The sequence below is a fragment of the Cladophialophora yegresii genome, assembly GCF_000585515.1.
Source record: "Cladophialophora yegresii CBS 114405 chromosome Unknown aczIN-supercont1.4, whole genome shotgun sequence".
Lineage (NCBI taxonomy): Eukaryota > Fungi > Ascomycota > Eurotiomycetes > Chaetothyriales > Herpotrichiellaceae > Cladophialophora > Cladophialophora yegresii.
Genome location: NW_006913048.1, coordinates 873,863 through 888,737, shown reverse-complemented (window position 1 = coordinate 888,737; position 14,875 = coordinate 873,863). Strand labels below are relative to the sequence as shown.

The 14,875-nt window shown below is 53.0% G+C and overlaps 7 protein-coding genes across 7 annotated transcripts; 3 read left to right on the top strand and 4 right to left on the bottom strand.

The window, feature by feature from the left end:
• Positions 1 to 285: 285 nt before the first annotated feature.
• Positions 286 to 4,239, bottom strand: A1O7_05641 (uncharacterized protein; the record flags this gene model as incomplete). The annotated part of the gene is made up of 1 exon (XM_007759649.1): positions 286 to 4,239. One exon carries the CDS (start codon positions 4,237 to 4,239, stop codon positions 286 to 288), a length of 3,954 nt encoding a protein of 1,317 aa, XP_007757839.1.
• Positions 4,240 to 5,582: 1,343 nt separating this feature from the next.
• A1O7_05640 (uricase) lies at positions 5,583 to 6,550 on the top strand (the record flags this gene model as incomplete). Its single annotated transcript, XM_007759648.1, has 2 exons — positions 5,583 to 5,719; positions 5,773 to 6,550. 2 exons carry the CDS (start codon positions 5,583 to 5,585, stop codon positions 6,548 to 6,550), a joined length of 915 nt encoding a protein of 304 aa, XP_007757838.1.
• Positions 6,551 to 6,740: 190 nt separating this feature from the next.
• On the bottom strand, positions 6,741 to 7,317 carry A1O7_05639 (50S ribosomal protein L13; the record flags this gene model as incomplete). The annotated part of the gene is made up of 2 exons (XM_007759647.1): positions 6,741 to 7,241; positions 7,297 to 7,317. The coding sequence occupies 2 exons, from the start codon at positions 7,315 to 7,317 to the stop codon at positions 6,741 to 6,743; spliced, it is 522 nt and encodes a 173-aa protein (XP_007757837.1).
• A 340-nt stretch (positions 7,318 to 7,657) lies between these two features.
• On the top strand, positions 7,658 to 8,269 carry A1O7_05638 (40S ribosomal protein S16; the record flags this gene model as incomplete). The annotated part of the gene is made up of 3 exons (XM_007759646.1): positions 7,658 to 7,726; positions 7,793 to 7,864; positions 7,979 to 8,269. 3 exons carry the CDS (start codon positions 7,658 to 7,660, stop codon positions 8,267 to 8,269), a joined length of 432 nt encoding a protein of 143 aa, XP_007757836.1.
• Positions 8,270 to 8,645: 376 nt separating this feature from the next.
• A1O7_05637 (uncharacterized protein) lies at positions 8,646 to 9,866 on the bottom strand (the record flags this gene model as incomplete). Its single annotated transcript, XM_007759645.1, has 1 exon — positions 8,646 to 9,866. One exon carries the CDS (start codon positions 9,864 to 9,866, stop codon positions 8,646 to 8,648), a length of 1,221 nt encoding a protein of 406 aa, XP_007757835.1.
• A 296-nt stretch (positions 9,867 to 10,162) lies between these two features.
• On the bottom strand, positions 10,163 to 10,765 carry A1O7_05636 (40S ribosomal protein S14; the record flags this gene model as incomplete). Its single annotated transcript, XM_007759644.1, has 3 exons — positions 10,163 to 10,475; positions 10,560 to 10,632; positions 10,696 to 10,765. 3 exons carry the CDS (start codon positions 10,763 to 10,765, stop codon positions 10,163 to 10,165), a joined length of 456 nt encoding a protein of 151 aa, XP_007757834.1.
• A 387-nt stretch (positions 10,766 to 11,152) lies between these two features.
• A1O7_05635 (prephenate dehydrogenase (NADP+)) lies at positions 11,153 to 13,056 on the top strand (the record flags this gene model as incomplete). Its single annotated transcript, XM_007759643.1, has 5 exons — positions 11,153 to 11,235; positions 11,576 to 11,636; positions 11,683 to 12,540; positions 12,601 to 12,732; positions 12,910 to 13,056. The coding sequence occupies 5 exons, from the start codon at positions 11,153 to 11,155 to the stop codon at positions 13,054 to 13,056; spliced, it is 1,281 nt and encodes a 426-aa protein (XP_007757833.1).
• Between the last annotated feature and the right edge of the window lie 1,819 nt (positions 13,057 to 14,875).

The window sequence follows — 14,875 nt, the reverse complement described above, 5'->3', positions numbered from 1 at the left end:
CCTCAAGAGAATGCTCCACAAGCGCCGAGCAGAAACCATAGCCAATTCATGATTCTGGCAGATGGCGACATAACACCCACTGTGTATCCGCCGCCCTATTGCGGCCGCTCCAGACCCGACGCCCAGATAATGCGTCGGCCTACTCGTACACAGTACCACAGTACCACTTCACAGACTTTAATCCAGGTGGGCCCGAGCCTCAGACGATGCGACCGAATTCACAAGGATCATGTGATCCCTGTGTTCGTCATGCTTCCACGTGCGCTTTGCCTCTCCGACTTGGCCCTACCCCGTATCTGACCCGGGGGAGTCACCCATCTCTTCGTCGAAAATAATCTTCCGCATTAAACCCTTGTTGAACAAGTTCAGTATGAAGTGGCGGGCTTGCAGGCGATAATGATGGCTCTCCAAGATCACCAGCGTCTTTCGAAACACCTCAGTGTCGCCAAAGTGACTGGGCTGTTTAGTCTTGAGGGTGTGGAGATCGCCAGCGGCCTTTTTGTACATCACTGAGTTGCCCATTTCGACAATGGACTTGAGTATTTTGGCTCTGACCGGGTTGTCGTCGGTTGTAGCGGCTTTGTATTGAGCGTCGTCCTGGGCCGAAGGCGATTGCGGGACAGTCGACGACCCAATTGATTTCTGTACAGTCAGCGTGGGAACTTCCCGATCACCAGAGTCCAGACTTACCAAGCACAAAGTTTCCAGATTCCGCGGTAAACACAGACCAAGTGACCGTCCTCGCGAGTCTAACGTCGTGTCCCACCCGCTCTCCGCAAGCATTTCGAATCCGTGAAGTGTTCGTGATATTAGACCGAGGACGAAACAAGCCGTGCCGCGCATCGACATGACTTCCGCCCCATCTGCAATCCTCACAATGGTACTGACCACGTTGGCCTCTTCTAGGAACGGCGCGCCCAGGTCCATCGAGCCGATATTGCCTACGGCCCACATGCACCCTTTCACTTTCGTCAGCACTTCCGGATCCTCCTCGTCGAGCCGGAAATCTCGAATGGTAGATGAAAACTCGTAGAAGTGGCCAGACTGCTTCAGCAATCTGCATCCTTCCTCGGTCCTCGCGAGTTCGCGGTAGAAGTGCGGAGGCGCGATCCCAATTTCATGTAGCTCAACAACAGCTTCGTCGTTGAACTGCACCTTTTGGGTGTTACCGTCCATATAGGCTCGCAGGATGGAAGCCTCGACCAAGGCAACATACGCATCGTTGCGACCCAAGAACCAATCGTCCATTTCCTGAGTGATATAGTCGAGCCCATTGAGATATCGGTAGCCGACAGAGGTGGACAGGAACCGTAAGAGAAGAGGCGCTCCTAGCTCGCCCAAATGATCGAGCGATGGCCGGCACTTGACCACATACTCTAAATGGCTACGTTGATTGCAAGCCTCTTCTAAAATCTTGACTGCAACCTCACAGACTTCGACGTCAGGGTCGTACAGTTGTGTGAGCACCAGTCGGACGGCCCAGTGAGAGCTCGAGCGGTCTTGCAATCCAGACGAATACTGGACCCGCCCAACAGCATACCTCCGAAGGAGCTTAGTGGCGAAGAGGCGGATGTCTTTGACTCCAGACGTCAGAGCTTTGGAAAGGATGACCCGCAGATGTGTGTCGAGGGTGTAGTCCATGTTTCCAAGAAGTGCTCGAATCAGGTCATCACGATCTCTTAGCTCGACGAGATGGTAGAAAATATCCATCATGTGCCACTGTTCCATGAGTCGCATCCCTTCGGCAGAGTGGCTCAAGGCACCGAGCATGGCAAAATAACCTCCGCTTAAAGTCTCAGCCATGTTATGACGCTCAAACAATGGATTCGACGAAGTGATCCCGCTGCGTGGGTCAACCTGTGCAAGGCACTCGCCAATTTGCCGTAACAGCTTGTTCTCAGCGAGATACTGTAATCCCACTGAAGTTTGGGTCAACGTTCTCATCAACGCACAACCTGTGCGAATATAGCGTTGGTTAGGCCTGGTGTTCCTGATGGTGGAAAACCTGTATTTGAAAGGACGAAAGAATCCCACGAGCCTCTTCATAAACTTCGGCGATCTGATCGCTTCTTCCAACCTCTTGGGGACTGTCAGCGGACCTTCGACCAGGCCTTGGATTATTTCCCATTTCCATTTTATGTACTGCGAGTGACCCGTTACCTGACTGTCGGCCATGGCTTGCCGGAATTGGTCGCCGTCCATCAAAGCGGTGTATTTGGATCTCTCGTTGGTCTGTGGCCCCACTGCCAATTCATCAACATGTTCGACTCGCCCGAACGCTGAGGCAGAAGTTTTGTTGATCGCGCGGTTGATGCTGTCAATCTGATATATCATGCTCAGGTGTATAGCTGATTTTTCAGAGCCGTAATCTGGCGCGTTAGGCACAAGGGCGCCCAGAACCTGAACGCTGGAGCTCATAGCCTGGGGTAAGGTGTGGTGAGCAAGTTTTAGCACTTCGGTGAGGAGGAGCGTCGTCTTCCTCTTCAATGCCAGATCCTCTTCAAACTTGATCAAATCTACCAGAGCAGGAATTAGACCAGCCCTCAATAGGGCAGCCAACAGAAAGGCGGAGAAGTGGCAAGTCAAATCAAACCTGCCTTCTGCATTGTATTCCACTAATTGGCGTTGGGAAGGCTGCTCGGTCGGTAAGGTGTTAACCCTTCCGTAGGTGGTGAGTCTCCTGCCTGCGAGATATGAGCTTGACCAAGAAGGCGGCTTGATACGGAGAATGTCAAAGAAGAGTTCCAAAACGATATCCCGCGACTGGGTGATGGGGTAGACCAATGAATCTATCAGAGACCGAAGAGGTGAAGCACCATTCATAGCAAGGAGGAGGAAGCCAGGCCAAGTCTTGAGCATGGCAGCAATTGCCTGAGCACAAGTTTTGAGCTTCTCCTCATTGCCATTGAGCAGTAACGGGTCAGTGAAGGGCGCAAACATTGCTTCAAACTCTCGGCCAGTGTGCAGATACTTGCGTTGCTGAGGGTGATCAAGGATGTGGAGGAAGCTAGCCACCAGTCCTTCTGGGGCAGGGAAGGTGCCGTCTGCGAGCGCCTCGGTGAGCGTGCTCATGCCGTTCGCTGAAACGACAAGTTCTGTATGCTTTGTGAAAAGCTCTGCCAATGTCAACAGGCAAATGTCCTTCAGTCGGTCATCAGCAGCTTCGGCAACGGCAACTATGCTTCGGACCACGGCGCGGGATATCTCGTAAACACCATCTTTGACGTCCAAGAACGCTCGTACAAATTTGACAGCTTGCTCTCGTTCCAATAAGGCATTGGTTTTCTTGACCATGGACAAAATGACGAGTTCGTCGGTGTGGAGGGTTCGAATGGTCTGAAGTGACTTCCGATCGGCGATGGCATGGCGAGTCACTCTGTAGCCTGCGGCTATGACATCTGAACTCTCGCTGAGCAACATCATTTGCACACGCTCACTAAAGTCTTTCCAGGCAAGGTCATACTTCAAGCCCGGATTGCGCTTCAGGAGATCAACAAGAGTGTTTGCGCGCTCAATGTAATAGTCCGGGGGCATTCCGCCGGCCTCAAGCTGCTGAAGCGTCTCAGTTAAGACCACGGTGGGCGATTCGCTGTCGATAGATTCCCCTAGCATCTGCTCCTGGTTCTGGCCAAGTGGAGGGGTTTTCAATGGACTGCCTCGAAAATAGCTGGAGAGCCTGGTTTGCGGAGGAGTTGTGGGAGTCTGGGACCGCATGATTTCCTGGTCGAGTTCTTGCTTCAACTCAGCCAGTTTCCTGTTGGAAGAGCCCAGCTCCATCTCCACCCGCTGCCGCTGTTCTTTTGTCTGCTTGTTGTTCTTGCTGAGGAGCGCTTCAAGCATGTTCTCAGTCCCCAACTTGATCTTCATTTCCTTCGCAATCTTGTCACGCACTGCAGCCTGTCGCTGCTCGGATGTAATCTGCCCATCCCCGTCCTTGTATGGTGGGGGCAGCCGCGAGAAGGTTACACCGGCAACTTCTGTCTGAGGCGTCGTTCTTCCCGACTGCATGGCGCTTTTCAAGTCGGTGCTGAAACTTCCGGGAGGGTTGGTCGGCGTGAGGGAGGGGATAAAGGCTTTCTGACCATACTGCGCGCTTCCTCCAGATAATGAGCGGCCATCTTTGACCGAAGGGCGTGGGAACGCGGAGTAGTCATCGCTCTTCCTAGAGGTGTGTCGAATGTTGAAGCGTCCTTGAGTGGGTGTCACCGAGTAGCCTGACGCTTGGTCGGAAGAGGCCATCGAGCCATGAAGGGTATCGTCCCTCTAATGGGCGGGTTGTCGACCGATCGCAGCGCGAAGAACACCCATAGGAATTGACCGGTTCGACCGGGAAAGGAACGAGGGAGAAAGAGGTATAAGCAAAACGGGTCTATCGGTTTATAGGAGGTGTAAAATTGGTGATGTGTTCCTCATGACCTCTGGGAAGCGGCAGTTCGACGTACACAGTACCTGTGGTCTTCGTCAACTGCTTTGTACGGGAAGGGCTGCTGTCGCGCGGGTCGTTGCAGCAGAGAGATCTGTTATGGTCCGTCGCGTTGACTCGTGATGACCGAAGCGTCGTACTGAAGATGTGAGGAATGCCTGACGTGCGTGTAGGGTGTTTGGTGTACCATTCTACGCAGCCCAATTCGGATCGTTTTATGCGTCTGGGTCTGGAGTGTAAAGCCAAATCGTTCAGCCACACCAACGCAGCCGAGTCAGATTCGGCCTTGACCCGTTAACGTTAGGGAGGCTTTCCCCGCACCCGATCTAGCTAAGGTACTGTGGTCCGTACTGTCACTGTGGCACTTTTGTGGTACTCGTACTCGCAGGGGCGCGCCAGGGGCACCAGTGCCTTCACCTTGTAAGGACTCTGATGCTGTGCAGATCTAGAACGCACCCCTGCAGAGCACCCTTGGGTAACATGGTTGAGTTTTCCGTCAACACTCATCTATGATCAGGAACTTTCTCTTCTTCGGCCATATCATCTTGTCGTTCTTCCGGCTCAGCATGAGCAAGAAAGACCTGAATCTGCCAAAAGCCTCGAAGACCCCACCTCACCGCTACGTCATAGCCAGAACCCAGCAGAACAGATTAATCCACGCGTTGTGCCATATCAACGCAGTGCTGAGATATAAATGCACAACGACGAGTCCCTGACGCGGTTTTCCGCTGCTGAGACCGTCAGGTGAGATTCGAGATCGGTTTGCTCAGCGTCGCATCTGCAGCCGAGCTCCAGTGTGCATATCCGGCGCGTCTCGGCGAGCTCCGTCAGGCTGGGGATTGTACGACATCCCAATGATGAGCGAGCTTCAAGCTCGGTACACCAATCATTTGCGTTCAAGGAATCTGTGATCAACAATTTATCAGACCTTGGGCGATGTACGCTCGTGCAATTGGTGACTTGCGTCGTTCAATTTTGCTCTTCACCGCGTTGCCCCTCCGATAAGAAAGTCGATGCCATTGTCTTATAAAGATAACGCTGTCACCAGTACTGTAGACGGCGAGCATAGGCATCTATTTACACAAAACGAGCAAGCTTACTGCGAATCACGGAAGCATCAACAGCCACTGTAGCATCAGTCCAGACACACATATCCAGGATGCCTCGACTCGCAGCAGCTCGCTATGGCAAGGACAACATCCGCGTGTACAAGGTCGAGAGAGATGAAGCCACCAAGACACACACAGTCTACGAGATGACTGTCTGTGTGTTGTTGGAGGGCGAGATAGATGTATCGTGAGTCATACTATTCATTGATAATCTGAGCTCCGCTGACACGAGGTACATAGGTACACCAAAGCCGACAACAGCGTCGTGGTCGCAACCGATACAATGAAGAACACTACCTACATCATGGCGAAGCAGAATCCCGTCCACCCTCCCGAGCTCTTCGCCTCCATTCTGGGCACCCACTTCATCCAAACCTACAAACACATTCACACGGCCCACATCAGCGTCATGCAACACAGGTGGACGCGCATGACCATAGACGGCAAACCACATCCTCACTCATTTTTCCGCGACGGCAACGAGAAGAGACTGGTGCAAGCAGATGTCATCGAGGGCAAGGGCATTGAGGTCAAGTCCGGCATCTCCGACTTGCTGGTCCTGAAGAGCACGGGCTCACAATTCCACTCGTTTGTCCGCAACGACTTCACAACACTCCCCGAAGTCTATGACCGTATCCTCAGCACGTCAGTGGATGCCAACTGGAACTGGTCAACCTTCTCCAGCCTGGAGGCCGTCAAGAAGAGCGTCGCCAAGTTCGATGAGACATGGAGCAAAGTACGAGAGATCACCTTCCGTCTCTTCGCGCTTGAGGAGAGCCCGAGCGTGCAGAACACGATGTACAAGATGTGCGAGCAGATTCTGGCTGCTCAACCTCTTCTTCAGACGGTCGACTACTCACTGCCTAACAAGCACTACTTCGAAATCGACCTTAGCTGGCATCACGGATTGAAGAATACCGGCAAAGATGCGGAGGTCTATGCTCCGCAGTCGGACCCCAATGGTCTGATCAAGTGCACAGTTGCACGAGACGAGCTTGTACCATCGGCCAAATTATAGACCAACCCAGACCGATGCAGGAGGGATAAATTGGAGTTTTGGGAAGGAATTTTTGGCAGCGCCGTCCAGCAAACCATAAAACAATCTGTACAGATACCCGCAATGATATTCATACAAATCCGCAATGTGACGCTTCTCTCTGCCGCTCGTTCTCCGAACGCCTTTTCGATGAAAAACAGCTCCGTCCTCATTATAAAGGACCTTCCTTCGCATCCTTACTTGCCTCAATCGCAGCCATGACCGGGCCCGTCTCTGGCTGATCCCCTGTGAACGGCCGACCCTCAAACTTGACAATATTCGCCTTGTACGGATGTTTCGTGCCCTCGAATACCTTTAATCTGGCCAGTCGCTTGTCCCGCAGTCGATTCTTTGGTAACATCCCCCTAACCGCCTTCTTTAACACCTCACCTCCGCCCCATTTCTCGATCATCTTCTCCATAGACATTTGCTTCAGCGACCCCGGCCGCGTATTGTGCGTGTAGTATTGCTTTTGCTGGCGCTTCTTGCCTGTAACGTGGATGTCGTGGCAGCCGCAGGCGACGACGTAGTCGCCGCAGTCTGTTGAAGGGTCGTAGATGGGTTTATGCTTGCCCATGAGGAAAGTCGCAATGCTGGAAGCCACGCGGCCTAGCGGGCGAGAATCACTGCCCACGTCGATGTAATGCCATGTGCGGGAGTAGGCCAGACGGGTCTGCGGAGAAATATCAGTTTTGCTCAATAGGCCTCAATGGCAGCAGTGAGTGTACCTTGCCTATCGTTTGCGACATGGCGGGCTAGTGCTATCTTGACATCAGATATGGAGAAGACGTCCGGCTGAGAGGTTCGTCGACAGTCCACAAGACTTAGAGGTCCTGAGCGGTGGATGAGTTGATAACCAAATGTTCCTTCAGGCCAGCCTGCCCACGAAAAGAAGCCGCATCACATTGAGCTTGCGTTCGTTCGTCGCGAAGAAGAAATTCCACTAGTGCCAAACACGGCTTAACTTGGCTACCGGACTTGGCAAGACCCACCGCACTTGCGCTGCGAATTTCCTCCACCACGAAAGTTCAAGTTCGCACGACTCAACACCATTCGACTGTATCGACTCTGCCCTCGCCGTCAGTCACTATGTCGGCCCCACAGAGCGTACAGTGCTTCGGCAAGAAGAAGACAGCCACGGCAGTCGCCCACTGCAAGGTCAGCAACTCCCAATATATCGGCAGGAAGAAAGAATCGAAGGACTGACCAACAATGCGGCAACAGAAAGGCAAAGGCCTCGTCAAGGTCAATGGCCGGCCCCTCAACCTCGTCCAACCTGAAATCCTCCGCTTCAAGGTAAGACACCGAACGAGAAACGATTTCAGCACCTGAAGGCATCCACACCTTATGAGATTGAAACGCCCAACGACCACAGTCCTAAACAGGTCCTAACATAGTGCGCATTTTTAGGTCTACGAACCCATCCTGATCCTTGGCCCCGAGCGCTTCAGCGAAGTCGACATCCGCGTCCGCGTCACAGGCGGCGGCCACACCTCGCAAATCTATGCCATTCGCCAGGCCATCGCCAAGTCCATCGTGGCTTACTACCAGAAATACGTCGACGAGTACACCAAGAACCAGCTGAAGCAGGCGCTAGTGCAGTATGATCGTACATTACTCGTTGCGGACAACAGACGGTGTGAGCCCAAGAAGTTTGGCGGTCCCGGCGCCCGGGCGCGGTACCAGAAATCGTATCGTTGAGCGTGCTGTGTGGGTGTGGGCGTGGGTGGGAATGGCTGAGGTTGTGATGCCGGTGAATCCTGGCGAGGATGTCCCCGTCCTAAGGATCATGTTCATTCAGGATCCGGGTTCGTGAGGCGAGCTTGGGTCTTGTTCCAACATCGACGGAATGACCGGAACATGCATGAGTCGGCAAGATCAAGATTGATATTGCTGTGCTATCATAGAACGCAACGAGGCGCTTAACTACTCGTGACGGCTGCCCAGCCGAGGGTTTGCGTCCACCAATCGAGCAAAACACAATTCTTCAGTTCAAAACGGGTATTTCCATCACAGTGTGTAGCAACATGGCTCGAGAACGAGAATTTGTGCGACCGTCACCACACTTGCTGACACTCTAGGTTTCCACAATGACCGGAGCATATTCGCCCGTTTCCTCGTCTTCGTCGACACCGGGCATAGTCACCTCGATCCGCTCGCCGTCTTCCAATTCTAACATCCCGCGCCTTAAAAGGTCCCTCTCACTCTGCCAGCCGTACTTGTCCTCAAACAACTTCTGGAGGTCAGCAACCTCTTTTTTCAATGTCTCCCTTTCCCCCTTGGCCGCCTCATCTACTACACCTCTAAACCTTGCCCAGAGCGATCGTAACCAGGAACTGGCATTCTCGTCCCTGAGATCGAACAGCCCGCCTTCGACGTCCTCGACATGTCTCACTTGTAGCTGTAGGACTTTGAGCATTTGCACAAAATACTCCTCGACCTCATCTAACCCCGTTCGACATGTGAAGAAGACGGAAAGTAAGCGCTTCCATTGCTCCAGGCAGCTGTAATTTGCAAGAGTCAGGACCATGAGGAAGCAGAATTGCAGTTCGCCTAGTATTTCTCGGGCACCGAATACTCTGTTCTTGCCCTCCGGAGTAACATTCTCGATAAGATGGGTCAGGTACCAGCTTCGATCTCGCGCGCGGTCGGTTCTGATTCGACCGACATCGCCCTCCGCCCAGGTCTGCTTTGGGTTGATAGACAGAAGGTTGAGCGGAAGTTGATCAAGGACATTGGAGACCTCTAGATGCGAAAGGCCGGGAACGGTTTCGGTATCATGCGGCGCGGAGGAGACTGATGACACGAGCCAGTCGGGGGATAGCACGCGATCGAGTAAAGAAGGAGTGATATGCGTGGTCATGCTAGGCCAGTCTGTAGATACTACGCGGCCCTCGTCTGCTGAATGCCGATTGTGTCCTACATCAGCATCTTCATTCTGGGCTTCGCGAGCTGCCAAGTCCGATGTCGCATTCTGTAGAGCAGCGTAATCGACCAGTCCACGGCCATTCGAGGCCGAAGTGGTTGCATTCTGCGCAGAGGGATCCTTCGGGTCCACCAAGTCAAGGCTCTCAGTATCGCCATTCCATTCGAGAACATGTGTCTCTGCGGTTGCGCCAAGTTTCAGCCATCTGCCATGCCGGATTGACAGTGACGCGTCAGTCCCTGTGTACAGGAAGTGGAGGCCTGACGGGACTCTCGCGATGCCGAGAAAGTTGGGCGAGGAGTTGAAGGACAGCAAGTCTAAGCCTACAAACGTCTTGGGCGGGAGTGAGAGGATGATTGAGTTCGACGCCATCTTGGTACTTAACGACGCCGGAGGTAGATGAGAGGATGGGGGTTGCCTACGGAGACTAGGAGGTCGCGAGAATTCTTGGCTTTCATTGAGATTTATTTCATCATGCCTGCGGACTTTCCCATGCGATCGTTGGTCGCAAGGAAAGCCACGGCTGAAGACCAGGCAGAGGAGCCGTTCTTCGCGTATTTGTTATCGATTCCATCATCCCCGCCTCCACAGGGTCTGAAGTTCCTTTCTACCGCAAGGCGTGAAAGTAGTAAAAGTAGATCCCATGCACGAGCCAGTGTCGCACACACTCACAGACGACGACCACGGCGACCACCCTTGCGTCTCGTGCTGTCAGACGGCGTGGGGGTCACATCCTCGATTCTTCCAATCTTCATTCCTGAGCGAGCCAAAGCACGGAGAGCGGACTGGGCACCTGGACCGGGGGTCTTTGTGCCATTTCCACCAGTAGCACGGATCTTGATGTGCAGAGCGGTGATGCCCAATTCCTTGCAGCGTTGTGCGACATCCTGAGCTGCCAACATGGCGGCGTAGGGAGAAGATTCGTCACGGTCGGCCTTGACTTTCATGCCTCCTGTGACTCGGCAGATGGTTTCGCGGCCACTGGAATCACCCAGATTGTTAGCCTATGGACCATCCGCGCCTCACTAGGAGGTGTTGCTCTTAATATTTGTTCTTTTCACTTACGACAGATCGGTGACATGAACGAAGGTATCGTTGAAGGATGCGAAGATGCGCGCAACGCCGAAGACGAGTTCACCTATCCAACGAGATCTCAATCAGCTCCCAGCTCATACATGTGCAGTCCCGGCAGTTTACTCACCCTCGCGGACCTGCGGACCGAGCGAGACATTCTCGGTTGCGGCGCGCTCAATCTTCTTTTTGGGAGCCATCTTGAAGAGCCGCTGGTGGTGTTGTCGGTGGAATAGCGAAGGTGGGAAATAATTTCGTTGTCAATCAATTTCGAAGGTGGAAAATGGTGGTGCGGTCGCAGTGGAGCCGGGGTTTAGCCAGTCAGCTTGCTCCACTGCTTGGCGCCAACGCGCGTCAGGGTCAAGCAAACCTTTCGTGCCGGGAGATTTTCTGTCAGAACACACCTCGAAGCCCTACATTTCTCGGTCGTGGATAAGACGGCACATCTTCCTCAGCTGGTGTGAGTCATGCTCTTCATCTTGATGAACTGGAATCGTCTAGTCGGCTTCAAGCCGTCGACCTGCGCTTTCTCAGTAACAGCTCTTTAATTTCGAGACCCGGAAAATTTCACTAGTTCTCTGCCTGCCATGGAGCACATTATGGTTGGCATCATTGGCATGGGGGACATGGGTCGCATGTACGCGAGGAGGTTCAGTCAAGCGGGCTGGAGGTAGGCATCTGCGTAGTCTTCTGAAGATACGGCTAGATGTTGTTCTCGGACAGGTACGTCTCAATGTGTCCTTCCCCACCCTCGCATGATGACCCAGAGTGCATTTGGCTCGAGCATGGTTGTTCGCGATATGGCTTCATCATTCTGATGTTGCCTTCTGTTGCGGCGGCTATCACTGATGTAAACTCCTCGCTACCTTACTTTTTTCTCGTCTGAAGACCAACACACATTGCCATCGTCCTACCAATTCCAACGTGAACCTCAGCTGACTCCTGCATTACAGAAACCAACCGTCTCCCTGTTTCACAGTCAGGTGCTAGAGCTGATAGATCGCACGTAGAGTCAACGCCTGTGACCGTCCCGACAAGTTTCAGACACTGAGGGAAGAGTACGAGAACGAGGTTCGTCTCGTCAGCAGAGTTGATGAACATGATTGACAAAAGATAGAGAGGAATAAATATCTTACCCAATGGTCACCTTGTTTCCAGAGCAAGCGACTGGATTATCTACAGTGTCGAAGCTGAGCTCATTGAGAAAATCGTCGCCGAGTATGGCCCTTCAACCAAAGTTGGCGCTATAGTTGGTGGACAGACTTCCTGTAAAGCCCCTGAGCTGGCTGCATTTGATAAGTATCTGCCCGATGACGTTGAAATCGTCTCTTGCCATTCTCTCCACGGGCCTGCGGTAGACCCGACAGGCCAGCCTCTTGTGGTCATCCAACACCGCGCGTCGCAGAAGAGTGTCGATCTCTGTGTTCGGGTCTTGTCTTGTTTGAACTCGACTTTCGTGTTTCTGTCTGGCGAAAAGCATGATCGGATCACAGCAGACACACAAGCTGTCACGCATGCGGCCTTTCTGAGCATGGGCACAGCCTGGGCAGCAAACAATCAGTTTCCCTGGGAGATTGACCGGTACGTTGGGGGCATTGAGAACGTCAAGATCAATATCACATTGCGAATATATGCAAACAAGTGGCACGTCTACGCTGGCCTAGCAATTCTCAATCCTGCAGCCAAACAGCAAATTCGCCAGTATGCCCAGTCGGTTACAGAACTCTACAAGCTCATGCTGGGCGGTCACCGAGAGTCGTTATCTCGCAGGATCAAGACTGCAGGTGCTGCCGTGTTCTCCAAAGATGCAGTGAATCAGGACCTGTTGCTGGGCGATGAAGTACTGGACAAGTTCTCGCTCTCCAAACGACCAGATAAAAGAACGCCGAACAACCACCTCAGCCTGTTGGGCATTGTTGACTGTTGGTGGAAACTCGGCATTGTCCCGTACGACCATATGATTTGTTCTACACCTGTGAGTGACCCTCCGCACGGAGAGTAGTTACGTTTCTATTTCTGACAGCCCGACCAACAGCTGTTCCGCATATGGTTGGGCGTTACCGAATATCTCTTTCGCAATGAGACCTTGTTGGATGAGGTCATCAACACAGCAATCGAGGATAACACTTTCCGTTCAGACGATCTCGAATTCACTTTCGCGGCAAGAGTAAGTCCTCACCTTCCGACCGGCTTCGACTCCTCCCATATGCATATTGGGAAAGGAGCATCGTTGTCGGTCGGAAGGGTGATTTTAAATCACCGCACCCCACCATTCTCCGAGATGGGAAGGTACAGTGATAGGTGCATGCACGAATTTGAGCGCTAACAAGACCTCGTCGGGTAGGCGTGGTCCGACTGTGTCTCGTTTGGCGCCTTCGAAGCTTATCGGGACCGATTCGAGAGCATTCAACGATACTTTGCTCCCCGGTTTCCCGATGCTGTAAGGCTCGGGAACGAGATGATCAAAGAGATCATGTTGAAGACAAGGTGACTTGTTTCTTCTGTTCGGAGTGTCTATCACGTCATCTGGGTGGAAGGCCAGAGATATTACGAAGCACCTCCACTGCTTGGATGCAGGCAGGCTTCTGGCATCATGCCAAGGATAGGTCGCATCCTGAAAGCAGTTGGGGCTCCAGGCAGGGACCGGCTTAAAGATCAGGGTCAGTGCAGAGATCAATCTTCCTGGGCAGGATGGAAGAGAAAGCACTTTCTTGCAATTTGACGGCCAATCAAGCAAGACGATCATGGATTCCAAACATAATGAGTCAATTGTTTATTGCCTTCGGACTGCTGACTATCGTGTTCTCTACGCATACTCCCTATGCTTGAGTTCTTTCGTACTCGCTTGGTTCGGTTGCATTGGCGTCGATCATCGCAACTATGATGATTGTCGACCAGTTCCATGCCTTCCGAAGTGGTCCGACAAGTTGTGCTGATGTCGTGATTGGAAAGTGAAGCGACGAGATAGCCTGCCTGTTAACACACTGCCACAGTTCCGTGTTATGCCATCGGTAATTGCGTACGACAAAGCAGTTGACGACTTCTCAAACAGGCAATTTAGCTATTCCAACTGCTGGAAACGTCAGAACTTAGATCTGGAGAACGGCCGTGGACCGCAGAGAATGGAGTAGCTGGGCCAAAGTCACGGCGATCATGTCCTAACGTGCCTGCTGAAAACGGCTGCTACCGTGAACGGTAGTTGGGCCTCGTCGTCGTGTTCCCAGAGAGTGGTGCCGACGTCTCCATGCGTCCACAGCATGACGCACGCCTTGACTCGCCGCAGAATCCTTTGATGCACGGTGCTCGGGATGAAGAACGCTATGGCTGATACGAGTACCTGGTATATGTCCAGATCAGGGTATTAGCAATAGCCAACCGCCAACCGCGACTATGGATATGGACAATGGACACGAGTCCTTGCATGATCCCACCCGGCACTCCCACATATTGCCCAGCATCTTCCACGCTGCTGGCCAACCGATTTGTTATAGGTTACGAGGACGCTCGGCCTCGCGGAGAGGAATTTGCGCCAAGCCTTCCGTTAGTGCGATAAAGTCGCGCTAAGCGCATTAAAGCCGGAAAGCCGTCACTCAAGCTCAAGCATGTTCGCGGGCTGGGGACCCGCTCGTTCGCTAGGACTCGCCCAGCCCGCGTGCCCCTGTGAGCGTCGACTCCGTTCCAGCACCGAATCCGTCAATTTGCCCTTCAGCCCTTGTGGATTGTTTCTATTTATTCCTCCTGATCCAGCCTTGTCCGTCTGCACCTCCGGAGTCACTCCGTTCAGCATGTTCTGTGGCCGTGGGTAATCAGATCATCTCTCTAGCCTGAGGTGATGCAAGAACGACGTTGGTCTATCGACGGCCGGTCAATTCATCAGGAACAAGGTAAGTCTGTTGCAGCTGCCGCGTAATGCCCATGGCATGGCGCGTCGGAAACGGGAATCCTGCAACAAGGGGAGACTAGTGTTTTAAGGCGAGCCTTGTCACTTGTCGCGGTACTCCAGCCCCTTGGCAAGCCACTTGACACGCAATCCCGCACGCTGGCTGTGCAATCTGCCCTGGAGACGAGGGATGCAAACTTTCGGCATCAATGGCGCCTCGACTCCAGACGGGAAGGAGATTAAAAACCCTTTGGATTCCATTCGCGCGTCTCAACCTCGAAATTCTAACGTGACGCGTTAAAGCGGGCAGAAGAGCATCCCCTTCGTTACTCTCAGATCCCCTTGAACACACGTCTTTACAGAGCACATATACATATCGCCTTTAGGCCTCTCTCCCGTTTCTGGGTCTCCTATCCTTGATCAACGTCGT